At 42.1% G+C, this 19,283-nt stretch overlaps 1 protein-coding gene across 1 annotated transcript; it reads left to right on the top strand.

Moving 5' to 3' along the window:
• Window positions 1–1,871: 1,871 nt before the first annotated feature.
• gprc6a (G protein-coupled receptor, class C, group 6, member A) lies at window positions 1,872–11,543 on the top strand. Its single transcript, XM_053881414.1, has 6 exons — window positions 1,872–2,098; window positions 6,984–7,266; window positions 8,418–9,215; window positions 9,571–9,786; window positions 9,863–9,986; window positions 10,341–11,543. Exons 1-6 carry the CDS (start codon window positions 1,899–1,901, stop codon window positions 11,414–11,416), a joined length of 2,697 nt encoding a protein of 898 aa, XP_053737389.1. The 5' UTR covers window positions 1,872–1,898; the 3' UTR covers window positions 11,417–11,543.
• Window positions 11,544–19,283: the final 7,740 nt, after the last annotated feature.

The following is a 19,283-nucleotide window of genomic DNA, read 5'->3' as shown; positions in this document are numbered from 1 at the left end:
TGCATAACCCACACGTAATAACCCGCATGTACTGTCAATCCACGGAGGAAGCAGAACACATACCAGGCAAAAGACAGACAGAGACAGAGTCGAATCGGGGATAACTCGCCCTCCCCTAAGCTACAGGTGCCAGAGGCCCTCCTTGATAGAGCTGTGGGTTATTCAAACTCCGAGAGTGACCGACCGTGGGTCCGCTTTCATCAACAGCAGTTACGTGATGACGTAGCGTCACCCAACAGAACACGTTTGGAATCACACCCAGAGCTCCCGGGTGTGTGCGAAAGAAAATGGCCGCCAGGTGCACACTGAGTCGCTTCATCAGAAGCACATGACACAGGTGGGGACAGCCGGCCAGATGTTGTCCTAGCTCGTTTGGCTTTCAGCTTCCCTGGGTCTGAAAACACAGGTCTCTTGCTCACTGGGACAAGACCACTCAGCCCGGGAGGGAGCCCCGAGAGAATCGTCAGACAACACAAACACTCTGACACAGAGAATAGCGTCTGGATACAGTACTTTATTTGAGGATTGCAAAGGAGAGGGACATTGGCAACGACGAAGAGGGCTAAGGTGCCAGTGACAGCTCCTGGGGTTAGGTTCTCTCAACCCAGACTTCTCTCCTGCCAAACGTCTCCTTGGGTCTGGCGCTGGGTGAAGTGGCCGTCAACAGGGCCCGACTGGAATCTTCTGAACTGAATCTTCTTTTCTGCCAGTTTCTCCTGCAACTCCAGAACGCTGGCTCAAACAGGGTGTCGTCAATGCTCCAATGAGGCTTTGCCGGACAGGATCACCTCACTGGTCTTGCAGTAATCGGTATTAACCACGAGACTGGCAAACAGCTCTCATATCACGAGCCCTCTCCGCCTTGTCTTACTTTTATGGACATCTTCCGCTCCCGTTTTCTTCTCTTCCTCTCATCCAGGATTGGGGGTGTCTCTTTCTGTTCCCACCAAAAAGGCTCAGCAGACACACCCACCTGTTCCCAATTTACTAACTCACTACTTAAACGCCTGCCAGATGACAACCGACCATCATTTTGTTGTTTTTCCTCGCCCTGGTACTCGTATTGTGTGATTATTCTTTTAACCGTGGAAGTTTTCCATGCGCTTTGAGTTTGTGAGTGGACATGGACTGTGGACTTGTTACCGTGCCTTGGAGACTGTTTTTTCCTTCCGTTTGTGCTTTGGGACGCTTGTTTTATTTTATCCTCCGGGAATGTTTTAATTTGTTTATTGGACTCTGTCTCCCTTTTTTTGTAGAGGCCGAATATCATTCTTGCTTACTTTGTTTATTGTTTGATTTTGTTTATTAGACTCTTGGTCTTTTTGTATTTTGTTTTTTTGTTTGTCTCTTTCTACTGTGAGTTTGATTAGTTTAATTATTAAATTTGTTGGAACTCCTCCCTGCTGCACGAGGGCTTCCCGTCTTAAATTGTCACACATATGAGGACATCGGCCATGACTTTTCAAATAAAAAAAGCCATCTGTTCTGTTCATTGATATATACATGATTATTTCCCATGTATTATAGCATCTTGCCCAGTGTCTCCGCGGAGCTAGAAACGAATCTAGACTCTCAGTCCTGCAATTCTGTTCTTCTTCATACATACATACACAAGTTAATACTGATGTGTGAAGTGAAGCGTGCATAACCACTATGAATTTTACATTGACTGAGCACAATAGCAATGCATAGAAAGCATCACTGTCAACACAGTGACTCACACTTGCTGTCAGCCAAGATGTGTGGGCAGGGCTGTGGGGGAGAAAATGAGAATAGGTCATGTGAATGAGGAAACACATATTTGAAAAGATGCTTAAATAGGCGAGTATCACTTTGCCAGAGGTGAAGAACTCCAGAAGAGATAAAGCCACCAACCCCAGACTTAAGAAGTTGACAGCATGTTCTCAGTTTACTCTGCGCTCTGTCTCTCCGTGGCTCTCTCTCTGTGCATGCCGCAGTCAAGTTGCTTCAGTGAGGACACAGCACCTGGAATAACAGCATCAGGAGACATTATCATTGGAGGAATGTTTCCCATTCATTCTAATGTGGATAAAAGCAACATCTGTCACCTCACTCACGCCAACTGCCCGTGTGTCAGGTAGGTGAAGAAGGCTTTTCAAAGGTAAACCCTGACTTCACTCACCGTTTACAGGGCTTAAAAAGATCTTCTGTATGGTGTCTGTCATGACTGCATTGCAAGTAATGCAGTCATGATCAAGTAAAAGTGATAATCAAGTAATATGTACATCAAAATGATGTACATATCTGTAAAGCATGAATCGGACGGAGAGTAGAGAATATTAGGAAAACACATCCCTCATCAAACAACACTAGACAGTCAAATTCCAAGAATATAAAGAATCTCCTCAAATGATTGAATCGAATTTGTTTTTGGAAGCCATTGAGACTTTTCTTATTGTTTTTGCTTGTTTCATTTTTTTCCTTTCATTTTTCATTTTTTTTTTACCTTTATTTTGTTGAGTTCTTTCAGAGTTTTACAACTAATGCACCCATTCTGCTCTTGTCCGACATGGTAAATATGAAAGTGTACTATTTCATTGATGACAAAAGACATTTGAAGCAGTGGAACACCAGAAGACTGTGTGCACACAAGTCACTGAAATGACTCACAACGTCAGGATTTCTGTCAGGACAATGCCAGCAGTTCTATGTGTTTCTCTGTCAGACAGAAGTAGTGCACATAGGGTTAACTGAGGGTTACTCTCAGACACTCCTGTGGCAGCAGTGATGATGACAGATGTGTCCAACTGGGACTTCATGGCGTCACCTCCTCTGTTTACAGAGTCATCTACAAATCCAAAATGTATTTATCCTTCATCTAAAATGCACCAGTTAATCTGTCAGAGGACACTGTCAAGTATCATTACCAGGATGTGGTCAAAAATATTTCCACATGAAAGCTTTTGTTTTCGCTCTTCAAATAGAAGAACGCCTTTTCACCAACCAATGAATCACCTGATGGTCACGATTTGGTGATCTATGTGTGTGAACATTCATTTAAAAAACAAATGTTGCAGTGCTTAATATGACTGTTGGTAGTAGGATCGGCTGAGCGATATGGTATTCCAGACTTAAGACCACAAAGTACAAGTGACAAGTACGCAGATGGATGCAGAGAACCTGCAAGAGGAGGAAGCTCAGAGAAAAACTGACTTGTCTTTCTGCACCCTGGTGGTCTGCTATGTCTACAGTTCATGCGACACGGCAAAGTTTGATAAATTAGCATGTTCCTCGAGCTACCAAGAAAATACTGTCATATCTTTCTGCAGATGTACTTGTTCTGAATTCATTTCACTTTGTTGTAGCAATCCTGTAAGTAAGTATAAAAATACATGTCATTTAAATGCATGTTCTGTTAGATAGGAGTCTGAACATCAGACCTGGGCAAGGTGCAGGCCTTTGACTGTATTTATGCAGCTCTCCAGAGTAAAACTGTAAAATTGACCATGGCGGAATGTTTCTGACAATCTTACTGGGGTTTGCAACTGATATATGTTTTAAATGAAATAAGCCAAAATAGACCATTTTTTTGGCTTATACACTTTTCTGGATAATGTAATTTCCTAATTACACACACACACACACACACACACACACATATATATATATATGTAGACGGCCACTTCATATATATATATATATATATATATATATATATATAGATATATATATATATATATATATATATATATATATATATATATATATATATATATCTATATATATATATATATATATATATATATATATATACAGTATTAGGGGTGGGATTCGATTAAAAAAATCAATCTAGTTCATTTGTCACAGTTTATCACAGTTTAATGGTATAAGAATATTTGCCACAAGAAACCACATTTTTCAACATGAATGAATGTGGTACATTACTGAATCAAATGATGGACCCATACATACATTTAAACAACAAAATATTGTTTATTTTGAATCAGTTTGACAATACTACAATAAATCATGATGGTGGCTATATCCAAGTTTTTATATAACCTTATTTAAACTAAAGCTCTTTTATTCTTTTATTATTTATTTTGTTTCCTCCTAGCCTCCTTTCTGTGTGCTTGACGGACCTTCACAGTCACAGTATACATATACCGGATGCTTCAATCGATCGACCACCGATTATGAAAGGCTGAACTCGTTGTGATCTGTGAATGCCGAGCACTGCCTGTCATTGCCGGTTTGGCGGTTTGTGATGCGTCCGCTCCTCGCTGCCGACTCGCCTGGCTCTCGCTTGGCTTTTTCAGTCTGTCATGTAAAGTTTGCATCCTGCAGCACATGCACGTTAAAAGGTGTCACCGCCACAAATTCAATACGATATTTAAAACACCAGCACTTGATGGAGCACAGTGAGTTTTCTGTAGCTTATGAAAGTGAAACTGCAGGAGCCAGCGGTTTTCAAAACTAGAACTTGAGCATCGCATGCATTTTCTGTGGCATAGACTGCAACAGTGCTATAGACCAGTGTGGCGTATGTACGAAAAAGATCTATTTTCCTTCTGAGATTTTGTGGGTGCGGCTAATATTCCGGTGTGCTCTATAGTCTGGAAAATACTCAGAAGAGTCATCCCTCTCGGCAGCGGCATCAAATCATCACTCATCAATATTGACACCTATGTTTGTTGGTATCCACTGAATCAGCACACAACCATCGTAGCTGTGGCCGCAATTCTCAAAAGACTGCCTGAATTTCTGTCATAGAATCACATTTAAAGCAGCTATAGGTAGGAATGAAAATATTCGCTTTTGGCGGAGCCACAGGTAAATGAGTGTAATTGCAGGCTGTCGTAAAGCTGGGCCGGTCACGCCCCCCAATTCACGTTTGTTTATGAGGAAAGACTGTGGCGAAATAGCGAAAAATGTTATCACAGAATATACACAACACTGTCCAGCTTATGCAGTGGTACCTTGGTTTTCGAACGTCCCGGACTTCGAACAAATCGGAGTTCGAAAAAAAGTTCAGTATTTTTTTGTTTTCGGATTTCGAACGAAAATCCAGAACTCAAACATAACGTGCGCGGCTGACCCACGACGGGCTTTGTTATTGTGTATAACGCAGCCTCTGTATGCAGACGTGTCCCGTAAGCTACATTTACTGACTGTTTTATCTTCATATTGAGGTGTAAAACCTTTCCTGTCTCCACACTGGACCGTGGTAGAGTGTCACAGGGGAGGTGCTCGCTCTCCACACCTCCGAGGCTGGAGCGCGCACTCCAAGGTTTGATGTCCTGTTGTCGCCTGGAGCTCAGACAGGGATGAGGCGAGTCTTGGACAGAGCATTACTTGGTTTATTACTTTGTCACAGCCAAACTGCACAGAAGCGCACATTCAGAGCTGGACACGCACCGGGCACCTCTTCACTTCTGGAGAGACGTCACTCACTCGGCAACCCCTCCCACATGCAGCGGCCACACACATAGACGAACAGCGCACCGGCAGCAGACACTCTACATTCACGCCTACAAAAGCCTATTTTAAGGCTTGGAACGCATTATTTCTTTTTCCAGTAATTGTAATGGGAAAAATCGATTCAGATTTCGAACAAATCCCTTCTCGAACGGCCGTCTGGAACGGATTGTGGTTGAGAACCGAGGTACCACTGTACTTGCAAAGGCCACTGTAGAAGCATCCATCATTCAACATCAGAGATGGAACTCCGTCATGCAGCCAGTGAGGAGAGGCAGGATCCAGCAAGAGGTAGAAGCAGCTGCAAGACCGACGGACCCAGATTATGAAACTTTATTTTGACTGCACGTTCCCGAATTAAGTAAAGGGGAAAGTTTGAACATTTACTGATTAGGTGACAAGAGACAACAAATCGCTATCTTTTAGTTATGAGAAATAAATCTGTAAGATGCAACGTCATCAGGGTCTCTCTCCCTCACATGTCCGCTGGAATGCACACTTGAGTTCCGCGAGCAATGGACATCAGTCGTTGTTTCTTGTTTCTTACATGATTCTTTCGTGAACACATGCAGAAAGACGTCATCTTCATCTTATCTGCTCTCATCTATTGTTTACAGCGCTGTTGAATAATAAAGACAAAGGAGGAGCGTTTTTCCTCTGGCTTTATAACATCATGACCGTCATGTGTTTCATTAAGCAGCAGACAAACAGTGATCAGAGCGTGTGCATAAAAATGTCCGTTTACACATTTATTTCGAGTTGACTGTGACTGTGACGTTAGAGTTAAAATCCATTCTTCAATCAGTTCCAGAACACTCGTCAGGGATGATGAAATGTGGCGCTGGCTGTGTCTCTCACCAGCAGGTCTGCAGATCAGAGGACTCAACGGCAGCAGCTACAGATAGAACATGAGATATAACATGTTACACTTGTCCAAACCAGATGGACTATAAACACTGCAAATGACAGTAAATCAACTATTTTTCTGTCTGATAAATGCTAGTGGACGTTAGCCACAGACGTTAGCCTCTAGCGGCTAATGTCGGAACAAAAACGTTTTGCTGGATATATCTAAACTATACCATGATAAACACTATAAAATGACAAACGCACACATTTGCTATCATCTCAAAAAATTAGCATTGCTGTTCATCTGTTTCGCTACAAACATATATACACTACGCTTATATACAAACAACAAGTATATAGACATTTGTTTAATGATTTGGCAACACAACAGAGACAGCAGTGAACACAAAATTGACTTACAAGTCAAGTAGAAACATCGCCACTTCAGAATCAGAATAAAATCCTTTGCTAGCTCTCAGTTCTCGCCAGGCTGTAAATGCACCTCCTATATTGACTGTTGTCTGATATCTTGCTCTGTCGGTTTCACATGTCCTCTTCTTGGACTCCTGTTCAAAATGATACCTGTCGTCTCAGGAAATCTGAAAATAATCTATTTATGTCTAAATATTACACATTGTTGCTTTAACATGAATATATGAAACAGTGGTAAACGCTATCAATTTTCTCCATTGCAGGCTTAATCCCAGAGGCCTGGCCACTGCTCTAGTAATGATCAGCGCTATAGAGTTCATGAACAGGTCTCCTCCGCTGGCCGATGTCAACATCACACTGGGGTACTGGATACACGATACCTGCTCTGACGTCAGCACAGCACTGAGAGCTGCAGCAGATTTCAACCGCCACACACAGAGCAACTTCTCCACATTTTCCTCTCCAGTTGTAGCTGTTATAGGAGCATCCTACTCCGAAATGTCGATTGCGGTTGCCAGGCAGCTTACTTTGACTGCGATGCCACAGGTGAGCTGGTGGTGTCAGCACAATGATTTCACAGAGCACTTTCAGGGGGTTGGAGTCGGCACGTGTAAGATGTGAACAATTTATGACCTTGACTAGTGCACATACAGTTAACTGAAGGTTACTCTCAGACAATCCTGTGGCAGCAGTGATGATGACAGATGTGTCCAACTGGGACTTCATGGCGTCACCTCCTCTGTTTACAGAGTCATCTACAAATCCAAAATGTATTTATCCTTCATCTAAAATGCACCAGTTAATCTGTCAGAGGACACTGTCAAGTATCATTACCAGGATGTGGTCAAAAATATTTCCACATGAAAGCTTTTGTTTTTGCTCTTCAAATAAAAGAACGCCTTTTCACCAACCAATGAATCACCTGATGGTCACATGTTTTGGTGATCTACCTGGGTCTCAAAACTGGAAATTATAATAATGGCTGACTCTTAAACATACACATCCACAGGTGTCATCATGACTTTCAAAAGGTTTGTTTCATCAGCACACATATTGGCAGTAGACGTGTGTGAACATTCATTCAAAAAACAAATGTTGCAGTGCTTAATATGACTGTTGGTAGCTGGATTGGTCAGCAATGACCCTCGACGATCACTAAATGTACATACAGTATCTTTTTAGTCATTTATTTGATGAATTGAGTTACAGATGACAAAAGGAAGTTTGAAAATAAAAAAAATAAAAAGTGCGGTATGCATTTTATGAACGGCTTATATCAGAGGTCTTCAAATGGCTCCTCAAAGGTGGTGCCGGATTTCTTCTTTTTTGTTCCAGCTCAAAGAAACCAAGGCTGAAAAGTAGATGTGCTGCTCAACCGCATTGTGTTCTGACAACCTCCTTGATGCCTAGGGGCATGCTCCAACTGGAAGGCATCTCCAAACACACTGGAGATCACCTTACGAACACATTAAGGACATCTAATTATTGTATAATACCAAAGGTGGAGACCATGTTTTTAATTTAGCTGCTGCCCTTGAGACTCAACCTTAGATAAGCGGTGGACAGATGAAAATAGAAATAGATGGTAGATGGTAATTCCTCATAAATTGCATTTAGTTATTCTTGTGTGAAAATAACTAAGAAATCCAGTGGCTGTTTCTCAGTTATCCAAATGCTCCTTCTCTCCTATTCCCCAGATCAGTTATTCTTCATCAGCCGTGATCCTGAGTGACAAGAATCGCTTCCCCACCTTCATGAGGACCATTCCCAACGATAAGCATCAGACAGCAGCAATGGTGGAGCTGCTCAACATGCACAAGTGGAACTGGGTTGGAATCATAACAAACGATGGGGATTATGGCCGCTCAGCTCTGGATTACTTTGTTGCACAGGCTTCTGAAAGGGGCATCTGTGTTGCCTTCAGATGCATCCTTCCCGCCTCTCCGGACCACCAGGACATGCAGTCTGCCATCAAGCAGGCAGCCAAAACCATCTTCCGCAGCCCGAAAGTTCAGGCCATTGTGTCATTTTCTGCCCCCTTTCACATGAAACATCTGTACCAGCAGCTTCAGAAGGTGAAGCAGCGAGAAGGGGAGGGATCAATGAGAAGAGTGTGGGTGGCCAGTGACAGCTGGTCCTCCTCCAGCTCTGTGCTGGGAAACTTCACTCTCCACGACATCGGCCATGTTGTGGGCTTCACTTTCAAAAGTGAACCGCTCTCATCCTTGTTTGAGTACCTGAAGGGGTTGCAAGAGCTCGGACTCAAGGCCACAGACAAAAATCCCTTTCTTCAGGAATTTTATGGGCAGCTGAATAAAAGCCATCATTTTAAACCTCCGGAGTTGGTTTCCAAAGCTGTGGAGATCATCAGAAACAATTCGGCCCCTGACATGACATTGAGCATTGAGATGGCAGTGAGTGCTCTAGCTCACGCCGTGGCCTCCATCTGCCGAAACAGAGACTGCAACAGTGCGGCTACCCTGCAACCCTGGCAGGTGTGTGTTTGACTGAGTCATGCCATCTGATATGGTTGGATCAAGTGGTGGGTAAAGATTGTCTTTGGGTATCTGTCACTGCGTGAGGCCAAGTACTACCGTGAATTGTTTACACCCTTAATTGTTAGTTGTTCACTTTTAATCGTGATAGAACTAAGACAGGCGGGTTTACAGCCTTCTATGGTGAGAAGGATTATGGGCACAAATAACAGCAAGATGCTGGTCAACCTAAGAACCCAGTCCTCCCAAAGATACTCCTAAGTTGATCTGTGATACTACATGATAATTTGTGTGAAATGCACAGACTCTTTACTCTCACAAAACGGTAAATGTAATTGTTCAACCAAACTTTCAGGTGCTGTCGGCTCTGAAGAAGCAGAAGTTTCAGCTGTGGGGGAAGAGCTACAGTTTTGACAGCAGCGGAGACATAAACTTGGGTTACGACGTGACAATGTGGCAGTCAAGCCAGGGCACTGTTCATGTCCACAATGTCGTGGCTGAATATGATACAAGCAGCAAGAGCTTTGTCCACATAAACCAGACACACCCCAAACTGCTGCAGAACCTGAAGGTCAGTCAGTACACACAGTGGCAACAGTGAGGGATGACGTGAAAAATGTTTCCATGATGCATCCTCTCCTCCACAGCACATCATTTCTCGCTGTTCAAACAGCTGCGTCCCTGGAGAGTTCAAGAAAACAGCTGAAGGTCAACACACTTGTTGTTACGAGTGCATCAACTGCACTGAGAACCACTACTCAAATCGCACAGGCAAGTCACACACTATAAACCAGGGATGTCAAGCTGATCCACGAAGGGGCCGCAGGGGTGTGGATTTTGGTTCCTGTTGACTGTGAAGCAGATGTGCAGACTGTCTTCAGGTGTGTCAACAGTACCTTGTGAAGTACCACATTAGGTACTGATGACACATGAAGGGGTGTGAAAACACACCCGGACAACAGATCCCCATAGAATACATGTTATGGGTAAAAATTAGATCTAGTAATCTTAGCTATTTCAAAAGTTCATGTACTCCAAAGAGGACAAAGTTTTGTTGCTATTGTCTTTTGGAGCACTACAAGGAATTATTATTTTTGTGTCTTTCCACATTTGTTTCTGCTCCAGACATGGACCAGTGCCTGGCCTGCCAGAAAACGGAGTGGTCTGAAGAGGGAAGTTCCAGCTGCAGTCCCAAAACTCTGCTCTTCTTCTCCTGGCGGGATGTCTTTGCCATCGTCCTCCTGACATTTTCAGCTGTGGGACTTCTCCTAGTCCTTCTCGTGTCAGTCCTTTTCCTGCGCCACCGCGCCACTCCTGTAGTCAAAGCCTCTGTGGGGCCACTGAGCCAGGTCATTCTCTACGCGCTCGTCGTCAGCTTCATCAGCACCACACTGTTTGTCGGGCGACCTAACAATTTGCAGTGTAAAGTTCGACATTTGCTCTTTGGTATCAGCTTCACGCTGTGTGTCTCCTGCATCCTGGTGAAGACTCTCAAGATCCTCTTGGCCTTCCAGTTCAACCCTGCACTCCAGCAGCTCCTCCACAGGCTCTACAAACCCTACGTCATCATCAGTGTGTGTGTGGGGATACAGATGGTAGTATGCATCACCTGGGTGACACTCAAAGGTCCTACTAAGGACACTGTCATGGGACCAGAGACCATACTGGAGCACTGTAATGAAGGATCACATTGGGGCTTCGGTTTCATGCTGGGCTACATCGCGCTCCTGGCACTGGTGTGTTTTGTTTGTGCGTTCAAAGGGAGAAAACTACCTCAACAATACAACGAGGCAAAGTTCATCACATTTAGCATGCTGTTGTATCTGATCTCGTGGATACTCTTTATCCCAGTCTACATCAAAACGGACAGCCAGTACCGACCCGCTGTGGAGATGGTCGTCATCCTCATCTCTAACTATGGTGTCGTCGCCTGTCATTTCCTCCCCAAATGCTACATTATCATCTTCAGGAAGGAGCAAAACACTACAAACGCTTTCAGGAAGAACCTCTATGCGTATGCCTGCAAGCCTACAAAAGCAGAGTCAGTGTCGAACAGTTCCGCATCAGAGCAGCAGACCTGCAGTCAGCTGTCCAGCGTCACATCCGTAGCTGTGTCCTGTACTGCTGTGAGACCGACCATCACGGCGAGTTTGAAACACGCCAGCTTTCCAGAAGCTCGGTGTAGGAGCATCAGTATTTAACCCTTCTTGACTCACTCTTTTCTTCCCCTGCGTGCCAGATCATGGAAAGGATTTTTGCCATGTCATCAAGTCCAAACTTGTCTCTGCCCAGTGATGGACCGCAGAGTTGTGTACTACATAAACTTGCTTCAAGCCCTGCTGCTGCAGTAAAGTCATTCAGGCATCAGATTGTGCAATAATGCTTGTATGCTCTAATTAAAATATTTTTTATGAACTCCACATCTCTACAGACATTGAGTGTTTCAACATAATGCCTCTTGCAGATTACTTTTAGTCCAATTGTCAGTATAATAGCTGAAAACCTTTTTTTAGATTTCAGAGTTGTTGTGGGTCAACTCATATCGTGCCTCTATCAGAACGTGCAACAATCATTTCAGGTGGGTTGTTACTTTTGGAGGTCAACATATAAACTGATGAGGACATGGCGGCCTGTGTCAGGCCTCACAAGTCTCCTGAAAATATGAATGTTGAAACAGTCGCTCACAGGTTATTTGTGATCGACAAGTCTTTCTCCTCAAGAATGTGCCATCTCGGAGCAACTGACTGCCATCATGAGGAAAGTCAATTTTCTGAGACACATCTGTTTGAGTGCTGGAATTGACAGAGGTCAGAGATTTTCTTCAGACCTGACATGTAGTCTTTCAGCCGTCCCTTTGCCTCCTCTGTTGTAAATCATGAGCATATTTATGATAAAAGTTCATTACATTTCTATATATATATATAGAATATATATATATATATTTTTTTAGTATATGTAATAATCATATTCATGTCATAATATATCCCAGTGCTGTTTTTCTAGGTTATAGTTTTAATTCAGTCAGAATTCAGCAACCATGTGTTAACAGGTAGTATGAAATCAATCTGTGGCTTTCAACATCGACAGTTCAGGAGAAAAAAAAAAAAAAAAAATCAAAATGGCCCCCATTAAGAACCATCAAAAGCTGACAATCTGTCTTGGAAATATATGGAAATTTATCTTGGAAATATATATATAATATATATTTTTAATTTAAATATATGTTATTAATTTTAAAAATGGGGTCAGACTGATTCAAATGTATTCTTCTCCCTGCTCCCTTTCGATCCTGATCTCAGATCAAGTTGAGATGAATGAGTTGTATGTTTGATGTGGGATTGAAATAAACTTCTTCTCAAGTCAGTCACTTGTGAGTGAAATCCCATCACAGGACTGCAACAATAATTATTTCCTTCTTCAAGTGAGTACTTGATCTTCAGAACTGGAGGCGCGGATCCTGTTGCTTCACTTTCAGCATCAAAAATATCCACTCTCTCCTGACGTTCTTTTGTGTTGGAGCCATGATTGTGTGAGTGCGTGTGAAAATTAAGGAAATGTAGAAGGAAATGTGGTCAACTGACACATTTGTGTTAGTGCTGTCACACCTTCTGACTGCTTGCTGCATTGCACAAATGAAGTCCTCACTGCATGATTAATAAACACGTCATGTCTTTCATCTGACAAAGTTTCACGGAAGTGTCAAGGGACTTGTGTTTGCTTTGCTCGTGTTTGATTTCAGACTGTCTGTGTATGTTTTGGAGTTGCATGTTTGCAGAGTAAGGTTCAGGATCCACTTCTGCATTCTTGACGTTCTTAAAACATTGAAAATGTACCAGCAGTCTATTGAGTGAAATCACTTACTACTTCACCGTAATACTGACGTATGAAAGCTCATGGAATGAGGAAGCACTAACATTCGCATAGACTCTGAATTCTTCTGCAGTTTGTCATATATTCCTCCTCAGATATAAGCAGTCCAATCTGTTTATATTAACTCAGCATTTGTTGCAATACAGATTGGACAAGCTTACCATTCACTGGTCATAAATTTATTTCAAGAGGTAAACGTACTGATTGTGTGAACGTGTCCAACTGTTGAGGCATTTCCCGCTAGGGGTTGACACAGCAAATACTTCCTCCATCTGGGCCTAACTTGTCTGTCCCACATGGACTCACCCGTTCTATTTTTGTGTCTTCTTTAGTCCCCTACATCCATTTTACACGACAGGGTGACGCAGCAGTGGTTGGCAGATGTCATAGTTTGGCCATCATGTTTCCTGTTTTACCTCACAACCATCTGAGTCTGATAATAGCACTTGATACTAGATAAACAGCGTTTTTTTGGGCATCCTGACTGTGAATATTTTAATATGATAATTCCATTATCTTAATATGACAATTCCATTATCTAAACAAGAGAAGCCAAGCTGCAAATATGGAGCCTGATGCAGTGACTATTTTACAAAAGCAGATGGTGTAACTTCAATCTGAGCAACATTGTGTCTCTATAAAAGTTTAGGAATAAATAGACAATGAATAACAAGTATGACCCCAATATCAAACTAGTGATATCAAAGTTGAATATTTCATGGGAAAAACTGTTGTGGTCACTGACACTCGGAGATACTGCATCACATGCACGGAAATATCTCAGAAACATCAGACTTTCATGACTTCTAACCTACATCATAGTGCTCTTACAGTAATTTTAGTCACCGTGGTTATACAGGTATTATTTTTGGATTTTTCACTACCTTCTGTTTTTATTTAGTTTTTTTATCTTTGTCTTTCAAATTCATTTAGTTTTAATGAGTTTTTGAGTGGTTTTTAATTAGCTTCAATTTTTGAAAAATGCTTAGTTTCAGTTTAGATTTGATTTACAATTCTAATTTTCATTTTTTGTTAGATTTCGTTAACTATAATAACCTCACTAGTCACGTGCCATCCAGAGTTCTTTTGGTGACCATGGACCATGCATTGTGTGAGGTCATCGACAATTGGCAGCCCAGACACAATTTCCTGGCCAGATTCATTCATAAGGTTGAACTTGAAAAAAGATCCTCTTTTGATAGGTTAATATAAAGTTTCTTTTAATCATGAAGATGAAAAAAACAGACTGCACAATTGCATAGTGTAACATGATAAGCGGGTGGCAGCCTGACAGACTGTCGTTGCCTTGTTATACACAATTTATTGTGCATTGCGTCCATCCCAGGATATGTATGACTCTGTGAATGAACAATATATTGATTTAAAAAAATAAATAAATGAATGAAGCAGGGAAGGCGGTACGAACCACTCGATGTATGTGTCCTATTGTAGATAACTTTAAACAGCCCTGTAGCTATGGAGTGTTCAGTTATATGGTGCTGTGAAGTTGTTGTCTGAAAAGTGTTAAGAAATCTGAGATGCCCTTCAGCTTTTCTAGTCAGCATTGTACTACTTTGTCTTGCTGGCGTAGTGTATTTATGGCACTTCCTACCCATCCTTCATTCTTTTTAAATTAAAGATACGCATCTGGAAGAAAAGTTTAAAACTCTCTCTATTCTCTCTTGTCAGAGAATTTTGACCCAAAACTGTGGTATGCTTAATACAAAATACTTGATGTATGACAGCAAAGACAGTGCTTAATGTCCTCACTACAGCTGTCACACTGGGGAGACAGATTCCATCTCCATTTTAGGGGTGGTGCCTGAGGTGCAGCGCCTCTTCAGGTTTCAGTCAGACAGAAAAATCCCCTGCTCTCAACCTGTTAGTCTGGTTGTGGAACCAATAAGCAGTGAGGCAAGAAAAGAAAACAATGAGCATTTTCCAACCAAAACAGCACCCTCAATTTTTGTGACCAGTTTCCTCATATTTGGCTGGGGTTAGGGATGGGAATTGGAACACTGATGTGCTGAGGTCATGGCCACAGGGACAGGGACCCACCAGGCTCAACAGAAACTTGGTGAGGAATGTCAGCTCAGTTGAAGTTGAAACATGATATTGGTGTACTGATACTTCTTTTGTGGATTATGGACCAGCCAAAATGTCCTCACAAAGCAAAATGTCCATCCACAGAGGAATATTAATACATGTACATATATATGTACATACACGCACACACACGCACCACAAGAATCCACAATACGTATACATCCTTTTTAAGGTAATTGTTCCAGTCAGTCAGACTTGGATTGATAACAATTATCGGTAGTTCTGTTATATATTTACCAAGAACCCAGGACATCACCAAAACAAGAGAGAAAAAACACAAACAGAACCAAGAAATGTGATCTGAAACAGAGAGAGAGAAAGACAAAAGGTTAAAAACACAAAAGACAAACAGTACACACGGCCGTCATTGTAGTCACAATCAGTGGCGCAAATGCTATGAAGAGTACAAATGAGAAAAAAAACACAGGTGAGCGCACTCACTCAAGAAAGGAGAAAAGCTGAAAACAGAAACAGATGAGACATGGCAGTCAATACTAGCTCACAACGAAAATACATACACAGAGGTCAAGCACCAAGAAACAAATTCCGAGAGAATCTGGCAAACTGAGAGAAAACAGGCCAAATTACCAGCATGAACGCAAAGGGTTGCAGCACCTATCCATGCGGTTTGTGAGCGTTTGTAATGTGCTTCCCCGTCATTGTTTTAATGCACTGCCCCGTCATGTGGTGGCACTGGTGTGTCTTTCAATTGACTTAAAAAGTTGAAGAAGATAGTTACCCACCATGGAGAGGCTCTTGAAAAGAAAAATGATAAAGAAAGTGATGCCCCAACAGTAGAACTGATCATGAGAGCAGCTGTTGAAGCATTTTTTAAAATTAATTTGAAACTTTACTGTGATACTTTCATTTACACTTTTTTAAATGTATATTCATTTTTATTTATGATATTTAGATAGTGTTTGTCATTCTTGTTTGATTCATAATTTTATTTATCACATGTCCAGTTTTTCTAATTTGGTCAGCAGTTTGCAAGTGTACTTTTTTTCCTTTTCTTTAGTAAATGAGATGAATATGACTTGCTGATGCTGCCGCACGTAGGAGTTTTCAACAACAACTGACACTGGTTTCATGTCATTTCACACAATTTCACTTTGTTTAATTGTAAGTAGAATATGATCATTAATACAAATAATCAATTAAAAGTTGTATTATGAAGTCAGTTCTATTATTTATTTGTTCTGTTAAAGGTGGGCCCAGAGATCAAAAAGGTTAAGAACCATTGCACTAGTGGACAGGAACGAGAAAGAAGTGGTCCGCAGGATTCTGAATCATTAGGGATGGGCGATAATTTATCCTACAAGATATAGTGCCAAACACAATCTCCACAATGACAATTCTGCATCTCATGATAAATTCGATAAATTCGCAATGGCGCACCACGCTCTCCAGCTCCACGGCGTTTAACAGCCGACACCGGCATGTGACAGCTGTGGAGAGTGTGGTGGACTTTGGTTCACCATCGTAGTTTGAAACTGATTTTTAATAAAGGAACCTATGATAGTGACAATGGTCGACTCTGAGTCTCTGGATCTGTGTTTATTTTATTAGATGGAGTGGTCCTCATAGGTTCTTTGACGCGCTTGTCTGCCTTGGTTCATATCAATGCATGTAGGTTCCCCGCTGCACTGGCGTCTTCGTGAAACACCGTGGTGAAACCTCCGAAACTTCAAAAACTTCTGCGTCCCCGATTAGGGTTCACTGATGGCAGAAACACTCACACAGGCAGCGCTAATGCTACAACCCATCAGTTAGGGACCATCAACAAATTCTAAAATGTTCAAAGTATTCGTGAAATATTAAATAAGACAAAGAAAAACAACCATTTTAGGAGAGAGAATTGTGAAAATGTTTTTCATTACACAAGAGAAAAGACTGACAGATTATCGCGATTTTGAGAATAGAATGTGACTAAATGATCATGTATTGAGATACAGCAGACAAGTAAACAAAAATTCAATTCAATTTAACCCCTAAATAAAAAGACTAGGTTCTACGAGAGACATGAAACATTGAATTTCTCATCTCTACACTTGGTTCACTATTACCGTATTTTCCGGACTACAGAGCGCACCGGAATATTAGCCGCACCCACCAAATCTAAGAAGGAAAATGGATTTTGTTCATACATAAGCCGCACCGCTCTATAAGCCGCGGGTGCACCGTTGCTGTCTGCGCCACAGAAAATGCATGAGGATCACTTCTAGCGATCCTCTAGTACTAGTTTTGAAAACGGGGTCCAGTGTCGAGACTGACTCATGAAACAATCTTGCCAATGTTCTGAACGCGGGCGAAAACAGCGCAATTTGAGCGCTTTAAAGGTAAATAAAACGCCCGTGATGTCATCGGTTTGATGTGACGAAGCTCAATATTTTTGCCAGCAAAGAGCATGCTCATTAGACTCTAAACACTCGGGATGCTCCGAGAGACAGGGAGAGCACTCAGCTGAAGCAGCTGTCTTCAACTTCTTTCATGAAAGTTCTCACTCTGGACGGTTGCAAACGTTTCAGATTCACCGCGAACGCTGCATCTGACACACACAAGACTGCAGCGGATTCGGTCCCGGTTGATTCCGTCTTAAAACGACACCTTAGAAAGGCTGCTCATCTGGCGCGGTGAAATTAATGATTATTTCTCGGGCAATATGCTTCGCGTTCTGAACGTCACGCTCAGACCGGCGAGTGTCGCGAGTGACCGCTGGTTCCTGTAGTTTCACTTTCATGAGCACCAGAAAACTCTCTGTGCTCCGTCAAGTGCTGGTGTTTTAAATATCGTATTGAATTCGTGGCGTTGACGCCCTTTAACGTGCATGTGCTGCAGGATGCAAACTTGACATGACAGACTGAAAAAAGCTTCCGCATTAAACACGCCGTTACCAAGCGAGTGGCGAGTCGGGAGGGAGGAGCGGACGCATCACAAACCACGGGCAGTGCCTCATCAGAACGGCTGCTGTCACATGTGATCGGATTTTGTGACCAGCAATGACAGGCAGTGGTCGGCATTCACAGATCACAACGAGTTCAGCCTTTCATAATCGGTGGCCGATTGATTGGAATATCCCTGTAAAAATCAATATATTAGCCGCATCGTTTTATAAGCCGCAGGGTTCAGACCGCGAGAAAAAAGTAGCGGCTTATAGTCCGGAAATTACGGTACATATAGACATAAACAAATAATGATGCTGGAGACAAACTCCAGTAATAATTTTCAACATGGAACAGTTTCAAGAGAGACTGTAGTGTGTACAACACATGGAATAGAATGAAAATGGATTTATCGTGATAATTAGCGTTATCGCAGAAATTATATATTTATGTGTTTATAGACACGTCTTTGACAGGTTAGGGGGGACTAAAACGAAACACAAGAGTGCGTCACATGAATGTTCTGTAAATGATGACAGTGGAGAAGGTTATTCATCACTTGACTGCCAGGTCAACGCGTCTTGATCAAGTCAGGCAAGTCTACGACCATAGCTAGTATACCTTTCTCCTGCAGTCTTTTTCAGCTCTAGAGGAATAAGTCCTATGAAACAATGTTCGTTGACATTGCAGCAGTTAGCTGTGTGCAGTCGCAGGTGTCGAAGCAGATGCACGGTACATTGAAATATTTGTACTTATATAAAATGTCTATTGAAGTTACAGATCTGAACGGCTTTTAAAATAGAGGCAAGAGCTCTAGAACTGTTCACTGGGCTTATACCAACCTTGAGCGCTCCAAATCCAAGTTGTCCAACAAGGCATGCTTTTGTTGCTTTGCTTGTTTTCTATTTTACCTGGTACATTTCAATGTTGATATGCATCTGAACCTGCGTGAGTAGCTGAACAAGCTCTGTGTAGCTGGCACTGTTTGTTTAATTAAATTATTATAACAACATTTACATTTGTGTTTCACATTGTTTCTTGTTTGAATGATAGTGGGTTTATGCTAAATCGGTATTTCTACTTTATTTTCAAGATCACAATTTAACTTTTCTTAACCAGAGCGTGCGAGGTAGCTGAGCAGGCCACAACACTGGCCCCTGAACTACGTTTTCGTCATTAGCTTAGCCAAGGGGGAGCTGACTGTGAGCAT

Source organism: Synchiropus splendidus, chromosome 12, assembly GCF_027744825.2.
Source record: "Synchiropus splendidus isolate RoL2022-P1 chromosome 12, RoL_Sspl_1.0, whole genome shotgun sequence".
NCBI classification, from domain to species: Eukaryota; Metazoa; Chordata; class Actinopteri; order Syngnathiformes; family Callionymidae; genus Synchiropus; species Synchiropus splendidus.
This window is presented reverse-complemented; position numbering and strand designations above follow the sequence as displayed.